Consider the following 21,035-nt stretch of genomic DNA (forward strand, 5'->3'; position numbering starts at 1 on the left):
GTGTTCCCTGATTGTATTTCTTCAGGGGAGCCTTTGTGAGCTCTTTGGTGCCCCTCTATCACTGGCATCTCTCACCTGTTATCCCCTTGACTCAGACACTCCCTGCACCATTTGGCTGCTCAGGATGCCCTCCTCAGCCCTGACCTCTGGTGTCTGGGGACACCTCACCACCACTCACTCCACTGATCCTCTTAGGCAGAGTCCCTTCCACAAAGTTCACATTGGCCTGTGGAACACACACACACACACACACACACACACACACACACACACATACACACACACACCCTTTGTGGATGTTCAGCCTTTCCCAGGTCCTTTGGACATGAGTCAGGCACCAGGTCCTATACCACAGATCTTAGAGGACACAGCCAAGGTCTTTGAGTAGTTCTCTTGACTTAAAGTGAAGGAGAAGCAGTCCTCTCGTCCCCGATGGGGGTAGATGCCCAGCACACAATCCCTCTGTCTCCCTTTCTTTTTCTCTCGAGTAACCCTTGCCCTCTGTATCAGTTAGCTGTTGCCGTGTGAGAAACCATCCAAAGACCTACTGCCTTAAAACAACAACCACATGGCTGCAGGTCAGATGGAAGTTCCCGTGGACTTGGACGGGGCTCAGCTGAGCCTGCCCATGTGTCTGCAGGCAGCTGGCCGCTCCACTGGGGAAGAGCTGCTATGGATGATCTTGGCTTAGATCTAGCTGTGCTCCTCATGTTCCCTCATCTTCCTACAGGCCGGCCTGGATTTATTTCATGGTGGCGATGGGGTTCCGAGGGAGAACTAGTCTGGGCATGTTCTTATGAGGAAGGTAGAGGAACAAGAGAGGGAAACAGAAACATGCCAGTGTTTTTGTAAGTCTCTACTTTTGCTGAGTCCACTAACATTCTATCAGCCAAGACGAGTCATGTGGCCATGCTCAGACTTAGGGTGGGAAGAGATAGCAATGTCAAGGCAAAAAAGTCGTTGTGCCCTGTCTGACTCTTTGTCTCCCCATGGACTGTAGCCCTCCCTCCAGGCTCCTCTGTCTATGGAATTTTCCTGCAAGAATACTGGAGTGGGTTGCCATTTCCTACTCCAGGGGATCTTCCCAATCCAGGGATCAAACCCATGTCTCCTGCATCATCCTGCACCGACAGGCAGATTCTTTACCACTCAGCCACCTCAGTATCCAGGCGTGACAAGGCATCAGTGGATAAGGGCCATTAGTACAATCAAGTGACCACTCCCTCCGTCTTCTCCATTCTCCAGGTTCTGTTAATCCTTTGAGATATGTGATGAAGTAAGGATCACAAAAGTACCTGGAGTTTGTTCCTGCTGTGTGGTTCTCACCCACAGGGTCAAGAGTTAGAGAGATCCAGGCAGAGTCTGCTGTGGCTACTTTTACTTGCCTGGCGATTCCATCAGTACGTTGGTATACGCTTTCTGTACACTGACACCGCCAAATTTTTTTTCCAGCAGAAACCTCTCACCTGCACTCCAGATTCTTCCATGCACTTGTCTAAAGGCATCTCAAAATGAGCACATCCAAAGCTCAACACTTGATTTTCCCCATAATCTGTCCTTTCCTCAGTCCTCCCATCTTAGTCTGGTGTCTCTTTTTCTCTCATATCCTGCATCCAATCTTTCAGCAAATTCTGTCAGCTCTGTAATATCTTAAACCTTATGCCTCCTGTCCCTCTGCCATTTCCACCATCACACAGACCACCATCACCTCTCGCTTGAGAGTCCAGTACAGTCACTGCTTTCTCTCTGCTTCCCTACAGTCTGTTCTCAGCACAGCAGCCAGATGGATCCTTTAAAAAGCTGCTCACAACCTGTCATAGGTTGACAAAATCCGCAGTGTTCACTGTGGCCTGTGGGCCCATCATGATCCACCCTACCACATACAGGTTGGGCCTCTGACCTTCACCCCAACTCTCTCCTGGCTCCAGCCTGCTGGCCTCCATACAGTCCTCCAAATGTCCTTAGGATCCTATCTCAGCACCTTGTCCTCCTTGCTGCCTCTGTCAAGATAGTCCTTCCCTTGCTCCATTTACACCTCTGCAGAGGGCCCTCCCAGCCCCTCTCTCTTCATAGCCTGTCTTAGTGCCTGACATTACCCTATCTGTGTATTTCTGTCTCACTGGAATAAAGTACGCTCAGGGAGGGCCAGTTGTTTAAAAACCATCCTGCTGTATCCTGGAGCCTAGAGCAGACCCACACAGTGGAGGCGCTGAGTGCTTGCTGGTTGCATACGCGGGAGGCGGGGACATCTGTTGCACTGGGGCCGGGTTTGAGCCCTGACACGGAGAAAATGGCCAAGCACGAGGTGTCGAGGCCTGGGTGAGTCTTTGCCTACAGCCACCCTGGAGGACTGTGCAGAGCTGCTGGAGCAGGAGGAAAACCAGGAAAGCTGATGTCCTGGAAGTCAAGGGCAGAGGAATTTCGAGAAGTTTCATGTCTAAGATCCACTATTTCTAAGATTTGGTGACTATGAGTCATCATTTCTTGGAGCCTATGATTCGAAACAGCCTTTCCCTGTGGTAGAAGGAGTCTTGGCGCATGGGGAGCCCCCGCCCTCCCCAACGGCCTCCCCTGCTCAGGGGCTCAGGGCCCTGGATTGGACACACATGTCAGAGTCAAATGTTCCAGGAGTCCCTGCTCTCAGCTGCTTTTCACGTGGTGAAAATTGATACTTTTGGTTTGAGGTTTTTCCCCCAGTTGCTTTCAACCCTGAGCAAGTTTTTTGCAAAGCTGGGTGGTTGGACATCGCTGTCATCATGTCTCAGTCAGAGAGTGGGGCTGCAAGGGAAGGTCACGTGCTTCCTGCAGGGACCCTCATCTTAGCTCTGTGGGATTGCTGTGTGGCTCCTGGGGGCCAGCCCCCTCCCCGGGCCTCTTTCCCCAGTGGGTTTCACGATCCCTTCTAGCTCTGTGGTTCTGAAACACAAAGGCCCAGAGGCCAGTGAGGAGGCTTCTGGGCACAGGCAGAAAGTTCTGGAGGCAGGTTCTGGGAGACGAGGCTGGCAGGACGGTGTAGAGCTCAACCTTGCAGACCTTGATTCCAGGCTGAGGGGGTGGCTGCTCTACTTGAGAAGGGGAAGGCCAGTGGGTTTGGGAAGGATGGATCAGAGCAGGGTAGTGTTGAGTGGGCAGGATGTGCCTGGAGGCATGGGGATGCCCTGGGAAGAGGTGTAGTCACTTCGGTCCCATTCAGCCCATTTTTATTAAGTAACTTCTCTGGGCAGAGTTGGACTGAGAGGTGGTGGGGAGGGAGGGCAGGGGGAGGGGTGCGGTGGGGAAGGCAGGAGAATAAAGGTCCCTGATTCCAGCCGTCAATCATCTTAGGACAGACAGATCGGAAGAGCACCCTGGATAGCCATTCTCGGCATCCTTTGCTAGCTCTGAGATGCTAAGAGGCTGTGCAGAAAATGAAGACACCAGCAGGGAAGTTAAAGCAGCTGTCTCAGCCTTGCTCTGGCCCAGAGCAGATGCCCACCAAGTGCTGTAACAGAACAAGAGTACGGGTGACCAGAAGAGGGAACTGGGAAATGGAGGCAGACATGACTAAGGCAAAGTCAGAAAGATGAGGGCTTCAATTGAACAGGAAAATAAGGCTCACAGCATCCTTCAGGGTGGGAAGATATACGTTATGTCTCTCTGAGATGCTTCCAGAGGAACACAACAGACCATGTCCCTGGATGAGTCTCCAAGACATGAGTTCATTTCCTAGAACTCCAAGTGGGGGCTCCAGAAAATTGATGTCTGCTCACAGGGCAGCCTCCTGGGACAAACCCAAGCAAAACACCAATCAGAGCTGGGCCCCTTCTTTGTTTTCTAATCTTTCAAATACACCAGAGAGATTAAGTCAGCTTGGCTCTATTTATAGCCCCCAGTCACCCCTTCAGGGATTGGATGAAGCTCTTGGGAGCTGTGCTTGGAAAGGAATAATTCCCACCTTTGGAGCTTGGGCTGGGGACGTGGGAATACTAAGTGAGGTGGACCGTGGCCTCACCCCAAGAGACATGCAGGGAGGCCTGGGGCAGAGTGTATGGTCTTGGCCTACTAATATCTCCCAGGCACATTATGTCTGAATTTTATGTCTACCCAGGTCTCCTGGGGAAAAAAGGAAGGCTTGCGATGGGTCTTCAAAGCCAAAAGAAAATGTATGTATTTTCATTTAATAATCAAAAGTATAATTCTTTATGAAAACCTGAGGCTAGGACTTCCCTGGTGGTCTAGGGGACACGGGCTTGATCCCTGGTCAGGGAGGACCCTACATACCAAGGGGCAACCAAGCCCATGTACCACAACAACTGAGTCTGGGTCACAGCTGCTGAAGCCATGCTCCCAGAGCCTGTGCTCCGCAGCAAGACAAGCTACAGCAATGAGAAGCCCGTGCACCATAGAAGACCCAGCTTACTCCCGCCAAGTGTTTTTAAACACACTAAAAAAAATCTGAGGATAAGCTTGTGGACAATAATACAGCCACACGCATCAGGAAATGCTTTTGACTGCTAGTTAAGAGAAACCTGAAGCAGCAGAGGCTTAACTAATGTAAAGACGTGTATTTTCTCTCCAATAAGCAGATCAGAGGTAGCAAGGATCACCAGGAGCCCATGCTCCCTCTACCTTTGTGCTTTCGCGTGTTTATTTAGCATTTGGCTTTTCTCATCAGTGTCTCATGGTGCAGTGAGGCTGCTGAAGCTCCACCTGTTATGTCCATGTTCTGGGCAGAAAGAAATGAGCTGGAGGAAAGGACCAAAGGGTCCTGGCTGCATAAGCATCTTTGCAAACTTTTTCCAGGAAATGCCACCCCATCACTCCCACTTACATTGCACTGACCACCCCTCTGGAAAGAGGCTGGGAAACAGGGCTTATTGTCAGGGCCCTCTTGGTCCCTGTAACAGCCTTCAGTTTCTGTTAGTGAGAAGAAAGAATGGAGACTGGGTAGACAGCTAGTCATCCCTGCCACAGCACATATTTTAAATTATTTCCATTATTAAGGATGTTGTAAAGAGATGAACGCATGAGGTATAAGTTCCATTCGCTTTCTTACATGTGGCCTTTTGAATGCTCTTGGTTTCTGCTCAGGCAACAGTGGCTTTCCTTCTAAGTTTTATTAGAGAAACATCTAGTCACTTGAACCTACTGGGACTGTACCCAGGAGACGTTTTCAAACTGTTATCACTGGCGCAATATGGACATCCTTCATTCTGGTCACGAGTGCTCAGGCCAGCATGCCTAGTGTGAGCTTTGGCTCTGCTTGATTTCCAAAGCCCTTGCTGGCAGCCATTGTTCTGGTGGCAGAAATTTGCTTATCACTTGTTGAAAAAAAATCCTCAGGTGAGCTTCTGCAATCTCAGCTCCTGACCCTGCTTTCCCTCTCCCTTGTGACAATGCTGAAATCAGCGGGGAAAACCATGGCCATTCTCTACCAGTTTTCTGCCTTGGCAGCTCATTGTAAGTCCTCTTCTAACCGCCACATAAAATACAGGTTACCCTGAACCTGTATTTTAACAGCAGTGAAAAAAAATTATAGTTTCTGCTTCTCAACACTGACTGCTGGGGTGTAAAAAGTCAAAAAAAACCCACACTTGTGTTCACATGTATAACTCCATGGATATCTGAGCTGAGTCTTGCAAAAGAAGAGACATGCCAAGAACAAGAGTGAGCAGGAAGGAGGGTCCAGGTAGAGGACGCAGCATGAACACGAGGCTCTGGGCTGTTCAGGGAAGTGCTAGCACAGGAACAAAAATCCTTGTGAGCATCTCTGACTTAGGATAGATTCCTAAGGCAGATTATAAAGGCAGAAACCCTCACTGTAAATTGAAAATTGCTTTATAGTTTGCTACCAGAACCGTGCGAGGGAGTCCACGTCACCAAACATCCTCTGGCATTGCCCTTCTTTGGGACTCAAATGAAAACTGACCTTTTCCAATTCTTTGGCCACTGCTGAGTTTTCCAAATTCGTTGACATACTGAAGGCAGCACATTAACAGCATCATCTTTTAGCATTTTAAGTAGCTCAGTTGGAATTCCGTTACCTCCACCAGCTTTGTTCGTTGTAATGCTTCCTAAGGCCCACTTGACTTCACACTCCAGGATATCTGGCTGTAGATGAGTGATCACACCATTGTGGTTATCTAGGTCATTAAGACTGTTTTTGTACAGTTCTTCTGTGTATTGTTGCCACCTTTTCTTACTCCCTTCTGCTTCTGTTAGATCCTTACCGTTTCTGTCCTTTATCGTGCCCATACTTAAATGAAATGTTCCCTTGATATATCCAGTTTTCTTGAAGAGAACTCTAGTCTTTCCCATTCTATTGTTTTCCTCTATTTCTTTGCATTGTTCACTTAAGAAAGCTTTCTTAACTCTCCTTGCTATTCTCTGGAAGTCTGCATTCAATTGGGTAAATCTTTCCCTTTCTCCCTTGCCTTTTGCATCTCTTCTTTTCTCAGCTTTTTGTAAGGCCTCCTCAAACAACCAGTTTGCCTTCTCGCATTTCTTTGTCTTTGGCATGGTTTTGGTCATTGCCTCCTGTACAATATTATGAACCTTGGTCCATAGTTCTTCAGGCAGTCTACCAGATCTAATCCCTTTAATATATTCATCAGCTCTACTGTAAAATCATAAGGAATTTGATTCAGGTCATATCTAAATAGCCTAGTGGTTTTCCCTATTTTGTTCAATTTAAGCCTCAATTTTTCAATAAGGAGTTCATGATCTGAGTGATAGTCAACTCCAGGTCTTGTTTTTGCTGACTGTATAGAGCTTCTTCATCTTCAGTTGCAAAGAACATAATCAATTTGATTTTGGTATTGACCATCTGGTGATATCCATGTGTAGAGTCATCTCTTGTGTTATTGGAAAAGGGTGTTTACCAAAGGGTTGACCAACATGTTCTCCTGACAAATCTCTGTTAGCCTTTGCCCTGCTTCATTTTGTACTCCAAGGCCAAACTTGTCTATTATTCCAGATATTTCTTGACTTCCTACTTTTGCACTCCAAACCCCTACGATGAAAAGGACATCTTTTTTTGGTGTTAGTTCTATTAAAGTGAAAGTGAAGTCACTCAGTTGTGTCTGACTCTTTGCGACCCCATGGACTGTAGCCTGCCAGGCTCCCCCGTCCCTGGGATTCTCCAGGCAAGGGTGCTGGAGTGGGTTGCCATTTCCTTCTCCAGGGAGAAGTTCTATTAGTTCTATTAGGTTGGTACAAAAAAAAACTGTGGTTTCAGACTGTGAATTTTAAACCATTATAACTAGGCTCAAACGCATCTTTGTTAATTAAAATAGGAACCATTACAATCAACATATTTTTGCCAATGAGAAATAAGTTTATTCCTGTAGTGTAAAAATCTATGCTTAAGAATTCAATGAGCTGTTGGGAAGCATTTCCTGCCTCCTGCTGGTTGTGGAAGCATTTTCCTTGCAAAAAGTTGTTGAGATGCTTAAAGAAGTGATAATTGGTTGGCAGGAGGTTAGGTGAAAATGGCAGATGAGGCAAAACTTTGTAGCCCAACTCATTCAACTTTTGAAGCATTGGTTGTGTGATTTGCAGTCAGGCATTGCCATGGAGAAGAATCGGGCCCATTCTGTTGACAAGTGCTGGTTGCAGGCATTGCAGTTTTCCGTGCATCGCATTGATTTGCTGAGCATACTTCTCAGATGTAATGGCTTCTCCAGGATTCAGAACGCTGTAGTGGATAAGATGGGCAGCAGACCACCAAACAGTGACTATGACCTTTGTGTGCAAGTTTGTCTTTGGAAAGTGCTTTGGAGCCTCTTCTTTTGTTGATTATCAGGACTACACCATTTCTTCTAACAGATTCTTGCCTGCAGTAGTAGATATAATGGTCACCTGAACTAAATTCACCCATTTCCATCCATTTTAGTTCACTGACTCCTAAGATGTCGATGTTTACTCTTTCCATCTCCTGTTTGGAAGATTGACCACATCCAATTTACCCTGATTCATGGACCTAACATCCCAGGTTCCTATGCAATATTGTTCTTTATAGCATTGGACTTTAATTTCACCACCAAACATACCCATAACTGAGTGTTGTTTCCGCTTTGGCCCAGCTGCTTCTTTCTTCCTAGAGCTATTAGTAATTGCCCTCCAGTCTTCCCTAGTAGCATATTGGACAACTTCCAACCTGAGGGGCTCATCTTCCAGTTTCGTATCTTTTTGCCTTTTCATACTGTTCATAGGGTTCTCACATCAGGAATACTGGAGTGGTTTGCCATTCCATCCTCCAGTGGACCATGTTTTGTCAGAACTCTACACTATGACCATCCATCTTAGTGGCCCTGCACAGCATGGCTCATAGCTTAATAGAGTCATGCAAGCCCTTTTGCCATGACAAGTCTGTGATCCATGAAGGGGATCATTTTTCTATTGAGGTATTAATGTTTTTGTGGTCCATTTATTTATGTAGCAAATATTTACTGAGTGCCTGTTATGCGTTGGGCACTCTTCCAGGAGCTAGGGACATAGCAGAGAACAAAGCAGAGATCCCACCCTCCAGGGAGCTGATGTTCTGGCGAGAAAACACAGAGAGTGAACGTGGAAACAAGGCCAAGAATTGTAAAAACTCTTTTAAAGATTGAAGATGGTAACACTTTGTTGTATAGTTTCCCCAGTTTGTTTGCTTTATTATTTTATTTGTATTGTAATCTGTCTTAAAGAGCTTCTTAATTTTTTAGCTTTTGATTTTGGCCTGATTTTAGGTTTATAGAAAAGTTGCAGAGTACAGAGAGTTCCCAGCTCTGCTCAACTTCCCCTGACGTTAGTAACCTACATCTAGCACATTTGTCAAAAGTAAGACATGAGATTAGTACAACAGTATTAACTAAATTGCTTCACTGGATATCACCAGTTTTCCACTAGTGTCCTATTTTTCTGTTCCAGAATCCAATCCAGGATACTAAGCTGCACTTAGGAGTTCTTAGTTTTAATGAAGTAAAATCTACTGATTTATTTTAATTGCTCATTTTGTTCTTAGAAGTCCTTCCACATCCTGAGATCTGATAAAATATTAATCTGTATTTTTTCTAGATATTTATGGTTTTATTTTCTAAATTATTTATTTCTTTCAGCCATCTGGGATTTATTTTGGTGCAGTGTACATAAAGATCTAGGGCTTCCCAAGTGGCTCAGTGGTAAAGAATCTGCCTGCCAAGCAGGAGACATGGATTTGATCCTGGGTTGGAAAGATCCCCTGGAGAAGGAAATGGCAACTCATTCCAGCATTCTTGTCTGGAAAATCCCCTGGACAGAGAAGCTTTGTGGGCTCCATGGGGTCACAAAGAATCCAACATGACTTAGTGACTAAACAAAAACAACAGCATAAAGATCTAGGGTTTATTTTTAAAGTTTTTTTTTTTTTTTTTAAGGGGACCATTTTTAAAGTCTTTATTGAATTTGTTACAGTATCACTTCTGTTTCATGTTTTGATTTTTTGGCTGTGAGATGCATGGCATCCTAGCACCCCAACCAGGGACTGAACTTGCAATCCATGCTGTTGTTCAATCGCTAAGGGTTGTCTGACTCTTTGTGACCCCATAGACTGCAGCACACCAGGCTTCCCTGCTTTCAAACTGTCTCCCAAAGTTTGCTCAAACTCATGTCCATTGAGTTGGTGATGGCATCCAACCATCTCATCCTCTGTCACTTCCTTCTCCTCTTGCCCTCAATCTTTCTCAGCATCAGAGTCTTTTCCAATGAATCAGCTCTTCACATCAGGTGGCCGAAGTATTGGAGCTTCAACTTCAGCATCTTCAATGAATATTCAGAGTTGATTTCCTCTAAGATTGACTGATTTGATCTCCTTGCAGTCCAAGGGACTCTCAAAAGTCTTCTCTAGCACCATAGTTCAAAAGCATAAATTCTTCAACACTCAGCCTTCTTTATGATTCAATTTTCACATCCATATATAACTACTGGAAAAACCACAGCTTTGACTAGACAGACCTTTGTCAGCAAAATGATGTCTCTGCTTTTTAATACACTGTCTATGTTTGTCAAAACATTCTTTCCAGGGTGCAAGTGTCTTAATTTCATGGCTGCAGTCATCGTCCACAGTGATTTTGAAATCACTTCCCAAGAAAATAAAATCTGTCACTGTTTCCATTTTTTCCATTTATTTGCCATGAAGTGATGGAACCAGATGCCTTGATCTTAGTTTCTTGAATGTTGAGTTTTAAGCCGGCTTTTTCACTCTCCTCTTTCACTTTCATCAAGAGTCTCTTTAGTGCCTCTTCTCTTTCTGCCATTAGAGTGGTATCATCTGCATATCTGAGGTTGTTGATATTTCTCCTGGCAATCTTTATTCCAGCTTATGATTCATCCAGCCTGGCATTTTGCATAATATATTCTGCATATAAGTTAAATAAACAAGGTGACAATATACAGCTTTGATGTGCCCCTTGCACTGGAAAGCAAACTCCCAGCCACTGGACCACCGGGGAAGTTCCAAGACCTGGTGTTTCTTTTTCTGAATAGTTGGTCAGCTATGCAGTTCTCTAGAATGGGTCCTTCCTTTCTTCACCGATCTGTGAAGCAACTTCTATAGGATATGAAATACTAAGATGTCCCAGGTTCTGTCTCCAGGTATAGGCTCCATTACATTGATTTTTCTGTTGATGGTTGTCAGTATCTCACTGTTTTGAGAGTTGCATACTTATAGTATGTTTTCACATCTGGTAGGGCAAGACCCCCTCCTGCTTTAGAAGATGAAGATTATGTTAACAAGAATAATGATCTGATTTATATGCCAGGTCCTGTGTTGGGAGCCACAGATAAGATATGAATGACCAAGTCCCCCCTTCAAGGAGGCCAGTCAATGGGGAGGCAGACACCTGACTAGTGCCACCAGCAGCGTGCTGGAGCGTAGGTAACTATAGGGGAAGGGCCAAGGAGTCTGCCTGGAGCAGTTGCAAAAGGTTTGGTCTCTGCTTGACTGGTGTAGGAATCAGCCAGAGAAGTAGGCAGGGCATTTCAGGCAGAAGGAACAGCAGTCAAAGGCCTGGAGTTGGAAAAGTACACAGCGTATTTGGGAAACCATATGCAGTTGGTGTTGAAGCGTAAAGTCTTGGGGTGATGGAAAGAGGCAAGGCTGCAGGGGCAGGTGGGGCGGGTCATGGAAGGCCTCCACTGCCAAAGGAGGTGTTCAGGTGACCCCAAGGGCCCTCCTGTCCTGGAATTCTTCAATTACTAGTTCTCTTCTCAGGAACATGTTCCCAGCCAACCTGGTGGAAGCCACATTCAAGCAGGTGAGTGGGTTCCTGGGTGATGGAGGGTGGGCAGGCAGGGCCAGCCTGGGCCTGGCTTGGCTGGTTAGTCTCCCTGTCTCTGGGGGTGGGATGCTACAGGAGAGGGGCGGGGGGTCAGGGGAAGACCTAGTTCTTTTGAGCCTCCTGTGGCCGTACGCCTGCCCTGGGTTCTGACTTTTCACGAGGAAGAATTATGAGGGGAGAAGGAAGCCCCCACTGAGTGCTGGCTCTGCCCTCGGTTATGCCCATGCTCTTGCACAGGGTCTCTCTCAGTCCTCACAATAACCCTCCCCTGGGCTAGGACCAGAACATCTCCTGGATGAGGAAACTGAGACTCCGGAGGATTAAAGGATTTGCCCAAGGTTAAATCACTAGTAAATGGCAGAACTAGTAGGTGAACTCAGACCTGCTGGCATCAAAGCCTGTTTTCTCTTTCTTTTTAAAATAACCCTTTCCTGTAATAAAAACAGTAATAACACTCACTGTAAAATATTAGGGAAATACTAAAATAAATAAGTGAAATTCACTCAGTTGTGTCCAACTCTTTGTGACCCCCATGGACTGTAGCCTGCCAGATTCCTCTGTTCAAGGAATTCTCTAGGCCAGAATACTGGAGTGGGTAGCTGTTTCCTTTTCCAGGGGGTCTTCACAACCCAGGTATTGAACCCAGGTCTCCTGCGTTGCAGGCAGATTCTTTACCAGCTGAGCTACCAGGGAAGCCCAAAGCAGAGGATAAAAATACTTGTAGTTCCAGGACCTAACAATAGTGATAGTAGATGGTATGCTTCTAGTCTTTTTTTCTCTGTTGAAATGTTTTAAAAAATAAAATTAGGATCATAGTACACACACAGCGTGCATCTTGCTTTCTTCCCCCACTCCCATTATTTCATGAGCACTTTACATGGTTATTAATGTTTCTTAAAAATACAAGTCATGTACGGATGTGAGAGTCGGACCGTAAAGAAGGCTGAGTACCAAAGAATTGACGCTTTCAAGCTATGATGTTGGAGAAGACTTTTGAGAATCCCTTGAACTGCAAGGAGATCAAAGCAGTCAATCCTAAAGGAAATCAATCCTGAATATTCACTGGAAGGACTGATGCTGAAGCTGAAGTTCAATGCTTTGGCCACCTGATGCAAAGAGCCGCCTCATTGGAAAAGACCCTGATGCTGGGAAAGATTGAAGGCAGGAGGAGAAGCAGGTGACAGAAGATAAGATGGTTGGATGGCATCACTGACTCAATGGAAATGAGTTTGCGCAAACTCCAGGAGGTGGTGAAGGACAGGGAAGGCTGGTGTGCTGCTGTCCTTGGGGTCACAAAGAGTGGGACACGACTGAGCAACTAAACAACAGCAAAAAATACAACACTTAGTGATGATGTCATAGCCTGATGTAAGCCGAGGCTGTAATTTATTTGCCTATTTCTCCTTTTGGTTGTTTACCAAAACAGCCTTGTTGTTATTCAGTCACTAAGTGATGTCTGACTCTGTACCCCATGGACTGTAACACACCAGGCTCCTCTGTCCTCCACTGTCTCCCAGAGTTCACTCAAATTCATGTCACTGAGTTAGTGATGCTATCTAACCATCTTATCCTCTGCTGCCTCCTTCTTCTGCCTTCAGTCTGTCCCAGTATCAGGGTCTTTTCCAGTGAGTTGGCTCTTCACATCAAGTGGCTAAAGAATTGGAGCTTATGAATAGTCAGGTCAGTTTCCAACAATGCTGTACACCAATACTTATTTGCACTTCTAATAATTTCCCTTCTAAAATGTCAGTCTGTTGGTTGACTCAGTCCAACAAGCATTTCCTGAGCTTCCCTGTGGTGGGCCCCGTATTGAGCCTGAAAACGCACAAGAGGTGGTTGAGAGATGGAGGAGAGGCCCCAAAATAAGGAGCTGTGAAAGCCTGAGCTAATCACTGTATCTTCCCTCACCTCTTGTGTTTTCTTCTATGAAATGAGCCAAGTAGAGAAGGGCCCTGAATGCTAGGCTAGGGAGTTTAGATATTATCCCAACAGTGATGAGCAATTACTGAAGATGTGAGAGAGAAAGAGAACATTGCTCTACTTTGTACCCCATCTGAAATGCCTCTATCTTTTGGCAAACTCCTACCCATCCTTCAAGAATCAGCACCTGGCACAGAGTGTTCAACACTGGGATGATGACGGTGGTTATGATGGTGATGGTGGTGGTAGTGGTAATAGCAGTAATGGTTACAGAAGGCTCACCATGTGCCAGGCACTACTGTCAGCACTTTACATACATCATCTCATTTAACCTAATGAGGTGAGTAACTATGAAGACCCCACTTCACAGATGAGGGAACTGAAGCATTGAAATTTTAGGTATATTTCCTGAGTGGTTCCTTTTCTCCACCCACCCCCAGAAACTTTGCTTTATTGATACCTGGTAGGAAGATAGCAGCCCTTGTTTGGGCTCATAGTACCTGAGGAATGAGAAGAAAAGACTTGGCCATGTCCTGGGGGCTGAGGAAGAGGGGTAGCGGACGTAGCTCTCCCCAGCTGGCGTCTCATCTCAAGAAAGCTCGGGGCAAACTAAGCTTTCCTAACAGAAGGTGCAAGTTTCCTTCAGTGCGAGGCAGGGCTGGCTGGCTGTTAGGCAGATGGATAGTGGGTGGCTGAAGGAGGACAAACAGGTGAATGGAGGATTATCCAGGCAGATTATCTGTGTAAGAGATGGATGGATGGTTAGAGAGGGTCCCAGCCAGGTGGCGCTAGTGGTAAAGAATGTCAGTGCAAGAGATATAAGAGACGCGGATTTGATCCCTGGGTTGGGGAGATCCCCTGGAGAAGGGAATGGCAACCCACTCCAGTATTCTTGCCTGGAGAATTCCATGGTCAGAGGAGCCTGGTGGGCTACAGTTCACAGGGTCTCACAGAGTCGGACATGACTGAAGTGACTTATCACAGGTAGGTGTGATGATGCACAGAAGGAAGAGGGGAGGAGGGATGGAGGGAGGTGTGCCTGGGTAGTGTGTGGATGAATGAACAAATCTCAGTTTTGCTTTTTGGTAAAATATTAATAATCCCTGTCCTGCCTATGTCACAGGGTTACTGTCAATCACATAGTTCATGAGTGGATACAGATGTGCTTCCAAGGTGTTATTATTATTGTTGTTGATATTACGCTTACTCCTGACTCATTCCTGGTTGGGGTGTCGCCCACCAGTATCGCACCAAGACCACCCCCGTTGTCAAGTCCCCCTCAGTGGCATCAGAGGAGGCCCCTTCTCGGCGGATCCTCATCTATGGGGTCCAGGGGGAGAATGACTCTGGTGTGCAGAACTTCGCCCTGGACCTGACACCCCCTCCAGAAGTCGTTTACAAGTCAGAGCCTGGTACCAGCGATGGCATGAACGTGCTGGGCATCGTCATCTTCTCTGCCACCATGGGTATGTGCTGCCCACCACCCCAGGAAGCCTGGCCCTCCTTGCGTTTACCCCTCCCTGCATCCCCTGTCCAGTAACCTGAATAGCCTGGAGTCTCCCCATCTCCAGGAGGTTCCTTCCTTTCCTTTTCCGAGGGAGTGACTCAAGTCCCTATTCCATTACCCAGGGACAAGGGGATGTCCCTAGCCCTCCCTGAGTTGGAGCTGCTGTTCCTCACTGGGAATTCCCCATCCCTGGGTGCTATTTGCCTCCAGGGATGATGGTCCTCTCTCTGAGAAGGCCATGCCTCTGACTTTGCCAGCAGCTGTTTGTTTAAAGCCCTCATTCTTCCTTCCACCCTCAACCACAGGGCTTTCTCAGTGGCCACCTCTCTCTGCAGACCTGTCTGTCCATTTCTGGGGGCCCGTGACCATACCTTTTCCTTTGCTGGGTCCCCAAGGCCCACCACAGGCTACTTATCATGAAGCTGGTGAAGTTTAACTTGCACAGGTCCCTTCTAAGGCCTGTATCCTTTTTCCTTTTTTAAATTTTGTGTTCTTTTTCTTGAAGAAGGCACCAAACTGTGCAAACTTCAGATCTTACAAAACCTCTGGATATGCCTCTGCCGGCAGCGTCCCCCCCTTGACCACCCCCACCGACATATGCACACAGCCTTCTTCCTTCTTTGGTAGCAGTGGTTTGTCACTAAGTCGTGTCCAACTCTTGCCACCCCGTGGACTGTAGCCCACCAGGCTTCTTTGTCCATGGAGTTTCCCAGGTGAGATTGCTGGAGTGGGCTGCATTTCCTTCTTCAGGGGATATTTCCAACCAAAGATCGAACCCACATCTCCTGCATTGCAGGCAGATTCTTTACCAACTGAGCTACCAGTGAAGTCCTTTTCTTTTTTGGAGTCTAGGAATTCCTAACCACTCCACAACTGTCTAGCTTGTCAGTCCCACCTCGTCCTTCTAGGTCATGCCAGGGGTCACCAGGAGCCTCACTGTAAAATCCTATCAGCCCCTTCCCCCAGCCCCAGCCCTGGGCCTAGTGGAGCGCTCTCCAGCTTCCAACTCCTACACAGGGTTTTCTTCCCAAGTTAATTCTCCCATCTTCTTGGTTTCTTAGGCAAGGAACTTGGGGGTTACTTTCTACTTTGCCTTCTGCTTCAACTCACACCCAAATCCCATCAGGTCTGCCTCTGAAATCTCTCCAGCCTCCGCATTTCCTTCTGCCCACTGCCCCAGCCAAGGTCATTGTCATCTCTCACCTGGTTTCTGGAAAAACTGCCCCAAGAGTCCCCTGTCCTTGTGTGTCCTCCTCACAGGGTCATTGAGTCCCCATGTAAAGCCTCCACTGGCTCGGAGAGGGGTGCCTCTCTCGGCCGGCTCACTTCCCCAGCCGCTCTGCCTGTCGGTCCCTGGAAGGCACCTCCCTCAGCCAGGCTGCTCCTGCCCCTCGCTCTCCGCTACACTTTTCTCATCCTTGAGGGGGCTTAATATTAGTATCCCATCCTGGGGAAAAGTCTAACCCCAGTCAGATGCCCTGTGTTATTCCTTAAACATTTGACCCAATACAACTGCCTACTTGTTAGTGTGGCTGTTCAATGCCTGCGTGGCAGCTGTGTACATCCCATGCAGGCAGAGACAGGTCTTGGTCTCCGTGTAGCCCCACAGCCACCACGTGACTGGTTAGAGCAGGTGCTCGGTAGACTGGGAAAGATGGGTGGATGGGCAGATGAATGACAATGGGGAATGGAGCTCTTTTCATCCTGGTCAAAAGGCCAGGTGGGCACACAGAGGGGCCAGGACCTCAGAGACCCTGGTGTATGAGAGGACAGTGTTTGGAAGCATCCTCAGCACCTCTGATAATCTGTCCCCCGCCCTGGACTTTCTTCCTTTTCCCCAGCCATCACCACTCTCTTAGGGCTGGGAGCATACTAAAAGGACATCTATTAGCAGAACTAAAGAAAAGTTTGAGAGCCTTCAACTCGTTTCACTGTTTACTGAGCACGTCACTGTCCACGTGTCAGTGACTATTTTTCGTGTGTCCTCTTGCCTTGTCGATGTCTCTGTGTGCCCCCGCCTGAGTGTGCGTGAGCATACCATGCAGCTGCTCCCCTCACTGAGCCTCCTTCCCCGTCTTCTCCCTGGTGTTGGGATGTGGCTGATGCTAAGGTGGCCTTGGTCTTGCTTGTGGGAGGAAGCCCACTGCCACCCTCCGCATGTACAGTTGCTCTAAGCCAGCCAGAGCCTGGGGGTGGAACAGGGAGCTTGATGAGGAACAGGAATAGCTGGGGAGGGACAGTCAGCGGGGAGCCTGGCTCTGAGTTCAGCCAGGCTTCCACAGGCCAGATGGACAGACTTGGGCCCAGTGTCGCCTGCCTCTCTGGCCTCTCCTGCCCACCCCGGTAGGGCCCCTCCACTCCCCTCCCCCGTGGTAGCTGCTCCCTGTTCCGCATGGGTTCGGAGCATCCTGGGCAGGGAAAGAGCTCTTCCCTGGGGTTCCAGAGGCCAGGATCCAGATCCCGCCCCTCACCGGCTGAGTCAGTGGATGAACCTCTTGGACACGGCGACAGTCAGCTCCATGAAGGCAGACACAGAGTGTATTATGCTCTCCATTTTTGTGTCACCAGTGGGAGAGCAGGTGCTTGTCACTGTTCCAGGAGTGACCTAACTGTGGTTACCTGCATGAGCTCAGAACCCCAAGGGGAGGGTGACAGGGGCTTTGGAAAAGGCTTTGTCATTCATTCCCTTGTTCATTCATTCAATGATAAGTTGCCCTCATGGGTTAACTTTCTATTGGAGGAGACAGAACAACACAGTGGATGACTGTTATAATAAGTGATATGAGGGGATCAGAAAGAGATGTGTTAGAGAATAAATGGGGAGTCTGCCAAGGGGGAGTTGGGGAGGTGCAGGCCTCCAGACCAGGGCTTCAGGCATCAGGAACTGAGTGGACAAAGGCCCCACCACAGCCAAGAGCTTGAGGTAGTCTAAAAATGTGAAGAAGGCAGGATGCAGGAACAGAGTGAGGAAGGGAAAGCGGGGGCCAGACAGAGGCGGGAGTTAGAGGCATGGCCAGGCCAAGTGGGGCCTGAGCCAGGGTGAGAGGGGTGGGTTGTTGGTTACGGTCTCTGTGTGCAGGAAAGTCAGTTGGGGGTGTTGGCAGGGAGCATTTTTACCTTTAGAAGGTGGCACGTGCAGCTGGGTAGAGAGGAGGAAGAGATGGAGCCCCGTGGGGAGGTCACAGCCCTCTCCAGCGGGGAGGCCAGGAAGGGAGGGGAAGCAGGGGGGAAGCGCCGGGTGGCAGAGGCTGCTGGGCTGTCGGCCAGGCGCTGAGATCTGTATGTGCCCGTGGTCTGTCAGTGCCTAGCCCCAGCACGTGCTGGCTCATGCAGGTGTCAGGCAGGTCTGCCTCCCTCTGCCAGGTGTCATCTGCCGTGTCTCCGCCCTCCGCAGGCATCATGCTGGGCCGCATGGGTGACAGCGGGGCCCCGCTGGTCAGCTTCTGCCAGTGCCTCAACGAGTCTGTCATGAAGATCGTGGCCGTGGCTGTGTGGTGAGCCTCGTCGCGGGGGTCGAGGGTGGACTCCTACCTACTCCACCCCCTTCCAGCCCTGTCCTGGGCAGCTGGAGGGACCCCGTGGTCCCATAGGAATGAGCAGAAAGCTGCACAGGAGGATACCCCCAGCCCTGCCCAGGCCAAGTCCCAGCCCCGGGCCTGCCACTTCTGGCCCCGACAGGCCCACTGGAGGCAAACCAAGAGCTAATCCTCCTGACCTCTCAGGCTGTTTCCCCATCTCCTGGGGCCTCATTAGCTCAGCTTTTGGAGAAAGGAGACCCTGGAAGTGACAGCCAGCTGCCACTCCTTGGCTCAGAGTTCAGACCTTAGGAATCTTCTAGTCCAACCCTGCACAGTGAGATAGGGTAAGGCAGAGGCCTGCCAAGGTCAGCCATAGAGGCTGTCTCATCGCTAGGCTGAAATGTGGGCCTGCAGAAGAAGGCAGAAGGGTGAAGGCTGTGCATGGCTGGACTGGTTAAGGGGGCATTAGTGACACCGTATGCCAGGTACCCAGGTACATAGTCACATTCTATCCTCACAAGAGTCCTGGGAGGCTCAGGGCAGACAGGCCTGGCAGTGATGTAGTGCCCGGGGCCTCCCAGGGTTTTTGCCTGCTTGGTGGTGAGCCAGCTGCCCTGCCCACCCCAGGTACTTCCCCTTTGGCATCGTGTTTCTCATCGCTGGCAAGATCCTGGAGATGGACAACCCCACGACCGTAGGAAAGAAGCTGGGCTTCTATGCAGTCACCGTGGTGTGCGGGCTGGTCGTCCATGGCCTCTTCATCCTGCCCCTGCTCTACTTCTTCATCACCAAAAAGAACCCCATCGTCTTCATCCGTGGCATCCTCCAGGCCCTGCTCATCGCACTGGCCACCTCCTCCAGGTAGCCTGGGCGGTGAAGGTGTCAGGGAGGAGACCATGGCTGAAAGCTATTCTTCTGTCCAGCCATCATTTGTCTGTAGCCATGGAACTATGGAAAGTGTCGATGTGACCTACTTCACAAACTTGGGAGAGGATGTGGTAACAAGACCTATTCTTGAAATGCATGAGCCCCTACCTTCCCGAATGGCAGCTAGCCCTCCTCTGCATCCCCAGGGCTCACTCAGTCCACGTGGGGGTTGGCGTCCACGTGTCAGGCGCAGGCAGAGCTGAAGAGTGATGAGTCTGCAGTCTCTACCGCCTTTCACTGCCACGTGGTGCTTCCGTTGGAGTCAGGCCCTCTGATCTTCAGGGACTTTGCCTGGTTACTGGCACTGGCAGGTAGCCCTGTCACAACGTTGGCAGTGTCTCTAGACAGTGGGAATCTGAGTCATGATTCCATTACCCACTAGCTCTGTGACTGCGGGCAAGTCACTCCACCTCCCTGGGTAGTGGGGTTAGTTTCCTCATATACAGACTGGGGATCACTGTGGCCTCTGGCATGTAGAGTTGTGGTGTGATTAATGGAGATAACCCACTAAGGCCATTCTGGGCTTGGTGAAGCAACACCTGACCTCAAGCATCCCAAACCGCAACTGAGTACAGAAGACCCAGGGAGATGAAGTCATGCAAACTCTGCTATTGAGCGAGGAGAGGGAAGGAGGTGGTCACTTACTGGGCATCTAACCCTGTGAAGAAACAGTGGTTCTCCCCACAGTGAGTGTCCAAGCTCTATACGAAGGAACTCACCTAAACCTGAGCCCATGTCTCTGGCCTCAAAGGTCTGGCTCTTCCCTCCATCCCTTACTGCCTTCTCTTCCCTAGGCCTCAGTCCCCCAGTCTGTAAAATGGAAATAAGGGCCAGCACAGACCTCCTTCCCCGGCAGCCACATAACCCACCCTTGGCAGCAGAAGCACCTCATGCAGGACTCGGGAGGAGCAGAACCAATGAGGAAAAGCCCTAGAAGCCTTGTCTGGGAACCCCATCCAGGGCAGAGGGAGGAGGCGAGAGGGAAAGATGAAGCCCCGAGCAGCTGCTGGCCCCCATGCCGCTGGTTAAGCCCCACCAGTACCAGCAGCCCTCGCCGTTTCCTACAGAAACAGCAGCCTCGGGCCCAGCATGCCTGGGGCCCATGAGGGGCTCTGGCAAGTGTACCTGGGCCTCCCAGGCAGTGACCTGTGGGGAGTAAGGGCTGTGGGGCTATGCAAACCTGAATTTCAGGCCCAACTCTGCTCCTGGGAGCTCAGTAACAACACAGCTACAAGAGCCAGGGCTACCATTGGTTGAGTACCTACGATATGTGCTTGCTAAGTCACTAAATCGTGTCTGACTCTTTGCGATCCTATGGACTGTAGCCCGCCAGGCTCCTCTGTCCACGGAATTCTCCAGGCGAGAATACTGGAGTGGGTTGCCATGCCCTCCTCAAGGGGATCTTCCCCACCCAGGGACTGAACCTGGGTCTCCTGCATTGCAGGCAAATTTTTTACTGTCTGAACCAGCAGGGAAGTGAAGTGAAAGTCGCTCAGTCGTGTCCGACTCTTTGTGACCCCATGGACTATGCAGTCCATGGAATTCTGCAGGCCAGAATACTGGAGTGGGTAGCCTTTCCCTTCTCCGGGGGATCGTCCCAACCCAGGGTTCAAATCTAGGTCTCCCACCTTGCAGGCAGATTCTTTACCAGCTGAGCCATAAGGGAAGCCCGAACCACCAGGGAAGCCACCTACGATATGTAGACGCTATTCCAAGCGCTCTCTTGTTGAATCCTAATAGCTCCATAGTGCACCGATTGTCTGGGACAAGGAAACTATGGCACGTACAAGTTGAGGAGGTGCCAAGGCCACTAAGCTAGCGGGAAGCTGGAACCTGTTAAGTCAGTGCCCCCAGCCAGGGCCCTGCTGTTGACCACTTCATCTC

The 21,035-nt window shown here is 49.1% G+C and overlaps 1 protein-coding gene across 1 annotated transcript in view; it reads left to right on the forward strand.

Annotated features, from left to right (window-relative positions):
- The window catches only part of SLC1A7 (solute carrier family 1 member 7), a 51,323-nt gene that overhangs the window by 27,458 nt on the left and 2,830 nt on the right, over window positions 1-21,035 (forward strand). The window contains exons 4-7 of the mRNA XM_005911389.3: window positions 11,213-11,255; window positions 14,443-14,665; window positions 18,101-18,200; window positions 18,852-19,085. Of these exons, the coding sequence (XP_005911451.2) occupies window positions 11,213-11,255; window positions 14,443-14,665; window positions 18,101-18,200; window positions 18,852-19,085 (600 nt within the window). The remainder of the gene's footprint in view (window positions 1-11,212; window positions 11,256-14,442; window positions 14,666-18,100; window positions 18,201-18,851; window positions 19,086-21,035) is intronic.

Source organism: Bos mutus, chromosome 3, assembly GCF_027580195.1.
Source record: "Bos mutus isolate GX-2022 chromosome 3, NWIPB_WYAK_1.1, whole genome shotgun sequence".
NCBI classification, from domain to species: Eukaryota; Metazoa; Chordata; class Mammalia; order Artiodactyla; family Bovidae; genus Bos; species Bos mutus.